The sequence below is a fragment of the Phyllobates terribilis genome, unplaced genomic scaffold (genome assembly GCF_046119375.1).
Source record: "Phyllobates terribilis strain yellow unplaced genomic scaffold, ASM4611937v1 Scaffold_4__5_contigs__length_816908805, whole genome shotgun sequence".
Taxonomy (NCBI): Eukaryota; Metazoa; Chordata; class Amphibia; order Anura; family Dendrobatidae; genus Phyllobates; species Phyllobates terribilis.
In genome coordinates, this window is record NW_027362764.1 from 44,001,152 (window position 1) to 44,010,284 (window position 9,133).

Below are 9,133 nucleotides of genomic sequence, written 5' to 3' on the forward strand. Positions count from 1 at the left end.
CATATTCAGAAGCGGGGAGGAGACAACTCTGAGGAGCTGTCAATCAGACTTGGTGAGTGTAGATTCAGCAGGGAGTAGGGGTACTGAGGAGTTGTCAATCGTGACAGATGGGCAGATATTCAGCAGCAGGGAGGAGGGACACTGAGGATCTGTAAATTAGGCTAGGTGAGCAGATATTCAGCAGTAGGGAAGAGGGACACTAAGGATCTGTGAATTAGGTTAGGTGGACAGAGATTCAACAGCAGGTGAGAGTATTGACACTGAGGAGCTGTGAATAAGTATAGGTGGGCAGAGATTCAACAACAGCTGAGAGGCGGGACACTGAGGAGCTGTGAATTAGTATAGGTGGGCAGAGATTCAGTTGCAAGATGGAGAGACACTTGGTGGCTGTCAATCAGGACTGGTGGTAAGAGATTGAGCAATAGCTGGGAGGAGGGACACTGAGGATCTCTCAATCAGGATAGGTGGACACAGATTCAACAGCAGCAGGTTGGAGGGACACAGTGGAGCTGCTTATCAGTCTAGCTTGGCAGATATTGAGTTTTAAATTTTCAAATAGTATTATACATCCACATGTATGATATGGGTTCTTTCTTTAAGTTTATCAGCCTCTTTAGGTCCAAGAGAACTATTTAATATTAATATGTAGTTTATATTATTACAGTGATATTCGTTAGAGGTCCACTTCTAAAAAGCGTAAAAATGTTCAATTATTCACTTCTTAATTACAGTAAAAAGCCAAAGAAACCACCGAGAAGACAAAACAACCGCCTGAAACCATTGACTTTGGCTTATGATGGAGATGCGGACATGTAACAGAGAATTAAAAAAAAACATTTGTGAAAGAATATACATTCCTTCTTGGAAAGAGACAACGAGACAATGTTGTGAGGATGAACGTCATGGCGGCAGCTGAAGCACAGCCTGGAGAAACGCAATGGAAAACTCTCTACAAATATATTGTAAATACTACTTGGTCTGTTGCAAGACTTGACCTTGACCCCATGTAACCGGAACGCATGAGCCTTTACCATACGCTGAGATCTCTACAATGTCAGCATCAGATAACTTATGTTCGTGGCATCATTTTGGGGGTTCAATATAAATATCTCTACGATACAGAAGACCGATCTTCGAGAAAATGCAACAATTGAGAAGTTTACAAACACATTTTCAGTATGAACTTTAGGGGGAAAAAAAAAAAGCGACGGGACCCCGGGACCAATCAAATTTCGAAACTTTTTGTGCCAGATCATCGCGAAATGCGTCAGCGTCCTGAAATGCAGTATTTTTTTTTTTTTTTGGAATAACCCTCTGAAACGCCACACTTGTAAATTACACCATGTTTCTACTTTCTCTAACTCTCCTAATCTTGCCTACATCTTCTTTTGCTGTATGTAAGGCAGGACTTGCACTATATTAGTGCAGCATGTTATGCACTTATCTAGAATTGCCATAGAAAATGCCTCTTTTCGTAAGGGATGTTGTCTTGTGCTGGACGCGCCAAGTAGACATTTCACAAGTGTAAAAAAAAAAGAAGGAAAATGGAAAACCTGGACGAGAGTAGAGTTTTTTTTGTGATGGGATCTACAATCTGTACATAAATCAGCTCTTTTTCTAGTTAGATGAAGTTGTGTCTCCCGTTTGTCGATATTCCTCCATGTTTAGATTTAATATGGACTCTTTCAGTTATTTCCGTCAGAAGTTCCTACAACTTGTCTGTTCATTACACTCATTAGAACAATACCCCAAGAAACTCCGACATTTGTCAGAATTTATTCTAAATTAATTTCAATTTTTTTTTTAATTAAATTTCAAAATCAATTTTTTTTTGGTTAAAAATAATTTGAGGTTTCAATGGAAAAATAACAAAATCCCCTTTAAAAAAAAAAAAGTACAAATAAGAATAACTAAATATCCTTCTCTACTTTGAGCCACAGCGATTTCCCTACAGTGCCTCCACAGGGGAAATGAAGAATTACACAATTCCCCATTTAAAGCAGATGAAAATGAAGTTTATCCTCCTTGAATTAGCGCAGATTTCCTTCATAATATATTTAAAAATTAATTTTCTAAATTTACAATCCTCACTATCCCTTCCGGTTTAATATCAGATTTTTTTTTTTATAGTTTAACATTATTTTTTTTTAGAATAAATAATTATTAAATTTATTTTAATCAAAATTATATTTAGAATTATTCAAAAACTTCACTTCACTTTATTTATAGATAGAAAAAATAGCAGCCTGGACTCACCCTTTAAAAAAAAAATCCGCAAAAACATACATTTTTAACTTAAAAAAAATCTTTTTATAGTTCCAATATCGTCTTTTGGCTCCAATTTGATTTAAAAATGTTCCCAAAAGTTAAAGGGAATCTGTCAGCAGGTTTTTGCTATGTCATCTGAAGACAGTATAATGTAGGAGCAGAGACCCTGATTCCAGCGATATATCACTTACTAGGCTGTGTTTTGCTGCTTCAATACAATCAGTGTTTTATCAGCAGGAGATTATCACTAGTAGACAACTGTCCTTGTGCATCCTAATCCAGTCACGCCCCCAGTACTGATTAGCAGATTTCTGTCACTATACAGTGTAAACAGAAAGCAGCCAATCAGAGGTATGGGCAGGGTTATACACAGAAAGCAGCCAATCAGTGCTGTGGGCAGGGTTATATACAGAAAGCAGCCATTCAATGTTGTGGATGGGATTATATACAGAAAGCAGCCAATCAGTGTTGTGGACGGGGTTATATACAGAAAGCAGCCAATCAGTGTTGTGGACGGGGTTATATACAGAAAGCAGCCAATCAGTGTTGTGGACGGGGTTATATACAGAAAGCAGCCAATCAGTGTTGTGGACGGGGTTATATACAGAAAGCAGCCAATCAGTGTTGTGGGCAGGTTTATATACAGAAAGCAGCCATTCAATGTTGTGGATGGGATTATATACAGAAAGCAGCCAATCAGTGTTGTGGGCAGGGTTATATACAGAAAGCAGCCAATCAGTGTTGTGGACGGGGTTATATACAGAAAGCAGCCAATCAGTGTTGTGGGCAGGGTTATATACAGAAAGCAGCCAATCAGTGTTGTGGGCAGGGTTATATACAGAAAGCAGCCAATCAGTGTTGTGGGCAGGGTTATATACAGAAAGCAGCCAATCAGTGTTGTGGACGGGGTTATATACAGAAAGCAGCCAATCAGTGTTGTGGGCAGGGTTATATACAGAAAGCAGCCAATCAGTGTTGTGGGCAGGGTTATATACAGAAAGCAGCCAATCAGTGTTGTGGGCAGGGTTATATACAGAAAGCAGCCAATCAGTGTTGTGGGCGGGGTTATACAGGGCTCAGCTAGTTCTGCAGCAGAGAAAACTATGATTCTATCACAGCTGCAGCACCCAGTAAACAAAGTGATACATCGCAGGAATCAGGGTCACCGTCTCTACATTATGCTGCTGTCAAATTACATATCAAAAACCTGCTGACATATTCCCTTTAAGACATTTCCTACTTAGAAAGAATCGATTTTATAATACCCAATTATACTACCAATTTGATAAAAATTGTTGTCATTCAAAACAATAAAATAATAAACTCATCAGAACAATAACTGTGCACATACATATACTGTATAAACAATAAAAAGTTACTAAAGCCTAAAATATTGTTTGCGCTAGTGCTTGGGGGGGTAAAAAACACTTTAGTCTTCCATTCTAGTGATTATTGGGTGTCGCAAGAATTAGATCCTCGCTCTACAAATCAAATATATACTTTTATTTATTTTCTCAATTGTCCAAAAATAATTCATGATTAAAGAAACATTCTTCCAGAAACAGCGCCACCCTGGTCCACTGGTTGAATGTGGTTTTACAGCTGAGTTTTAGAAGAAGGCAATCAAGGTTTCTAATCAGTCTTTAATGAGTTGCAGTCTAACATTTGTTGTGCAGGACTTACACAATGCCATAAAATATGCTAAAAAGGTTAATACAGGTATACAGATGTAGCAAAGGTTATTATGACCCACAAAAAAAAAACATCTTGATAGCTTATCACAGGAGGTTATTTCACTGAAGAGGATTGGTGGATGTCAAGTTAGGTGTCGCATTCCATTTTTTGGAGTCAAGTTAACCTTTGTACAATCTGTATTTCCACTTCTACATGTCTATTTCTACACAATCGCTTCTGACATAAATGGTTTATGTTCTACTAAGTGCCAAACACCGGAGACCAATGAAAAAAATGGGATTATTTTTTTTCATTTTTTTTTTTTCAAATGTAAGTTTTATGCTTATGTACATAAAAAAAAATTAAGTTTAATGTAATTTTAATATAATTTATAAATTATGTCATGTATTTTATGTTTATTTTTCATTTAAATGTAACTTTAAATAATTTGTATTTTTTTTTCCACATTAAACTTAAATTCCTTTCTGTTATTGCGTATAATAAAACATTTAAATATTTTTTTTTTAATCTTCTTTTAATTTAAATGGTCGTTTTATTTCTCCTGTAATTTTTAATCATTTTCCTCATGTATTTTAAAGTATTTTTTTTTACATTTCTTTCTGCTATTATTTTTAAAAATTGCACTTTTTTTTTGGCATGAAAAAAGCAGAGTGAATTAATACATGATTATTCTTTGACTGTGAGCCAAAAAAGGATAGCTGCTGCAAAAATGAGTCATTGGTGATGTACACATAAAAAAAATTAATAAAAAGAATAGTTTAAAGATGAGTAAAGTCACAAAGATTTAATAATGAAAACCAATTCAAATAAAAGCAAAAAAACAAATATATATTTTTTTTAATTCTTGCTTTTATTGTATTTGCATTGTTTTATATGTATTTAGTTTGTATTGCTATACATACATATATCCATATATATATATATATATATATATATATATACAGTACAGACCAAAAGTTTGGACACACTTTCTCATTTAAAGATTTTTCTGTATTTTCATGACTATGACAATTGCACATTCACACTGAAAGCATCAAAACTATGAATTAACACATGTGGAATTATATACTTAACAAAAAAGTGTGAAACAACTGAAAATATGTCTTATATTCTAGGTTCTTCAAAGTAGCCACCTTTTGCTTTGATGACTGCTTTGCACACTCTTGGCATTCTCTTGATAAGCTTCAATCTATATATATATACATATATATATATATACATATTTGTGTATATAAATATATATATATAAATATAATATATATAAATATAATATATAATATATATATATATAAATATAGCAACACAAATAATAGAATACATATAAAGCAAAGCAAATAAAAGCAAGAATATATATATTCACTTCAAAATCCACTGCATTGACTTTGAGTTAAAAATTTTTACATTTCTGCCTATTGCCACCACTAGGGGGAGCATCCTCATTTAGTTTATTAATGAGTCAGCTGTATGCAGTAAGCCCATCTACACCCTCTAGGGGTGACTAGATGAATAGCAATGTATATTATTTAACTTTGCCTTTCCAAGGGACTTGTCAGAAGAATAGAGCTCTAACTCATATAAAAATATATAAAAAAAATTAAGAGGTACCAAAATGATGAACCTCAAAGTAAAAGATGTGGAAAAAGTAGACATTCCCTTTAAGGCCGTATTTCCATGCATATGTTTGCACGGGTGGAACATCTACCTTTTGTTAAAATTTGTAATGAAAGAACCACATAGAATGATTGACAGGCCGTAAAAGTAAAAAAAAAAATATCAGTGATAGTGAGAATTGGATTTAAATGAAAATTGTAATTTAAATAATGCAAAATATATTTGCGTCAAAATAGCAAATGCTTTATATCGACAATATCATATTTAATCTCACTTCTGCTAATTGTAGGCTTTGAGTGCAAAATACATCTTATATGATGAGTTGTTACCATAAATGTGTATTGATATCTGTGATGATATAGCCGTAGCATCAATCCACGTATGCTCCAATGTCAGCCGTTCCCGATGTGTCGGCTTCTAGCAGAATAATGAATGAACACGTTAATCATCCTGTAGTTAGGACTTGTTTACTGAAAAAAAGGTGAGGGGGTCACTTACTTAATTTTTCTCAACGTAAGATAAAATGTTTGAAAATCGTCATTAAAATGAAAAGAAAAAAAGTTTTTGATTTCTAGAAGTATTCAGGCTCCGTGAAGGTGGATACTTGTCAATGGCGCGAATCTGAGCCTCGGCACAAAACTGATATACGACTGGTGGAAGAAAAGTCATCAAATCATTCAAAATATAACCTTTATGTAATCTTGGTATAAATTCTGTTTTTTTGTAACACTTTTCCTTTATGTTTTATTAATCTGGTCTTCTACTCTATTCACCTCCAGAGCTGCATTCAGAGTACGTCACTTAGCATATTAATTATCATGTGTCCGGCCAGAATGAAGTGGGATATAAAAGTGTTAAAAATACAATAAAACTCGCCACTAATTCACAACCTTACGTCTTCGTCCGCTCATAGTATATAATAGGGGTGATGGATCCATCAACAGCAGCTGGTTGGTGATATCCCTATCCCATCGAAAAACAAAGAGGTAAAAATAGGAAAGTTGTAAATAAAATGTGACTAAAACAAACTATCCAGGCAGTATAAAAGGTGGTAGGTCCACCTATACAACCATTTTCATATTGCTGGTGGAGCTTGACGCATGTTTTCCTGAACAATTTTCTTATGCCTGAAGTGCTACAATATAAAAATTAAATAAGGCAATCTAAAAAAAAATAAATAGAGCAATCAAATAGAAATAAAAGAAATGTAGCAATTCTGCAAACATTCTATTGATCTGTGTATACAGCTCCTACGCAGAGCTATGCGTCTCCTTAGTTACAGACTACAAACATAACCAGTGTAGTCTGAGCCATACCCACAGTCATCTGCGACCTACCAATTATATTAGCAAGTAGAAGACAGATGCGGGATCAGGCTACTTGGGGTTTGTTTTCTGTCTAATATCATGGAGACGTATACATTTGCATATGAACTAGAAACAAAATGGTAGGACATGTTTAATGAAGAGTATTTGCAAAATTTTCTTGATTTTTTTTTTTAGTTTTAGATATATTGTAAAAATTAAAAAAAAAATGGTTGTGAAAGTACATAGCCTTTCCCTTTAAGGAAAATACCTTATTTTTTATGTATTTAATTTTTTATATATTAATTAATTAATTTAAAGGTATCAATGAATTGTAGTGCTATTTTATTTATTGCATTTTCATGCTAGAACTTGCATTATTAATTCCTAATTAAAGAACAGTGAAGGGTTAGACTTTGCTTGGATCTGCATTGAAGGAGGATCTGCTAAGCAGAACTTGACGGACCCTATTAGAAGGGGGTTTATCGGGCACTGATAGTATCGATGGTGATACAGATCCGGAAGAGCATTTCATTATAAACAGAAGTCGCAATGCAGATGTGAACACATGGTGAGTTTTTAGATTTATCACAAAATAGTACAAAAACAACTTGAATTATAAACTCAAAATAAAAAAAATAAATAAAAAATATTCACTTGGCAGACAAGATAAGCTATTATAATATTACCAAATCCTTTATATGTCTAAGTCTAGTCCACTGCTCAAACTTATGAGAATTTCCTCTGTCTAATGGATTTTCCATGAATGTGTATTTCTTCTTCTATACAGACTCCTGTCCATAGAATGATTTACTTCTTTTGGTTTATTTGTACATTCTGTAATGTATCATTTAATTTTATTTTTTGTACATTTCTTTTTGTAATGCAGAAGATGTTAAGAAAATAAAACAAAAAGAAACCGTGCTCGTCGCGTCTTTTTATTTAACAATTTTGTAACAGTTTTAAAAAAAAAAATTAACATCAAATTCCAAACGCCTTTCTATTTACAAAGTTCTGCTATATCCATGCTAATTATTCAGATATGACAACCAACATAAGGAGCATAAATCAAAATAATAATCACGGTCCTGGTGCCCCAAAGTATATTTTGCTTCAGGGGCTGTCAAATTATTCAGATATACCTGCCATATGCAAATAAACCGTTCTAATAATTAGAAAGATAGATTGAACATATAAGAGTTGACACTCTATAGGAGAGAGCACACTGACCATAACAGCTGACACTCGACAGGAGAAAGGACCCTGGCCATAAGAGCTGACACTCTGCAGGAGAGAGGTCCCTGCCCATAAGAGCTGATAACCTACAAGAAAGAGGACCCTGCTCATAAGAGCTGACACTCTACAGGAGAGAGGACCCTGCCCATAAGAGCTGACACTCTACAGGAGAGAGGACCCTGTCCATAAAAGCTGACACTCTACAGGAGAGAGGACCCTGCAAAAGAGCTGACACTCTACAGGAGAGAGGACTTTGCCCATAAGAGCTGATGTGGCACCCTGCTGTTCACAGGTACCACAGGACCCAAAAGGGTGCATGGATGGACTTCTCCACAAGAGGCCCTCACTACAAACAGACACCTCCACCCTTCCACCTCATACCACCAGAGGGAGCCCTGATAGGGATATATGTATATGGAGGGTGGAGCCAGGCAGTCAGTTAGTTGTTTAGTCAGAGAGTGTGCTGCCACTGAGAGCAGTGGAGATGCAGCATGTCTGCTGCTGAGTTCAGGGCCCCGAGTGTGGCCGGAGGCAAGGAGGAGAGGAGAGAGGAGTTGAGGGTGGCAGAGGAGCATCATAGGCTCACACAAGACACAAACCGGACACCGGGTCCGCGCCTACAGGGTCCTTTATACCCAGTAGGGATCACAGGCATACCAGGAGGACTACAAGTCCCTGGTCGACCTGAAGCTAAACCCTTGACAGGACTAGGAACCATGAAGGCCCCGGCATCCAGGGATAGTGGTTGCCAGAAAAAGATCCTACTACCAAGCGACAGGTGAAGGAACAGCACAACACAGAAGCTAGGCCCAGTTGCAGGCTGGCCAGCAGCTTAGAGAGAGGGAGACACGGACCAGGAGGCCTTAAACCCGCTCACTGGGGTGAGTCCAGAAGTGCACCCTTCCTACCGAGTACCCTGGACCGTACCTGACATCCGCACCAGTAAAGATACTGAAGTGAATCCCCTGTCTCTGTCAGTTACTCCTGCTGCGCCATCTCTCCTGCACTACAAGCCCCAG

The 9,133-nt window shown here is 36.3% G+C and overlaps 1 protein-coding gene across 1 annotated transcript in view; it reads left to right on the forward strand.

Moving 5' to 3' along the window:
* The window catches only part of THSD7A (thrombospondin type 1 domain containing 7A), a 740,167-nt gene extending 732,369 nt beyond the window's left edge, over nt 1-7,798 (forward strand). The window contains exon 32 of the mRNA XM_073677287.1: nt 732-7,798. Within this exon, the coding sequence (XP_073533388.1) occupies nt 732-816 (85 nt within the window). The 3' untranslated portion in view covers nt 817-7,798. The remainder of the gene's footprint in view (nt 1-731) is intronic.
* The last annotated feature ends 1,335 nt before the right edge of the window (nt 7,799-9,133 follow it).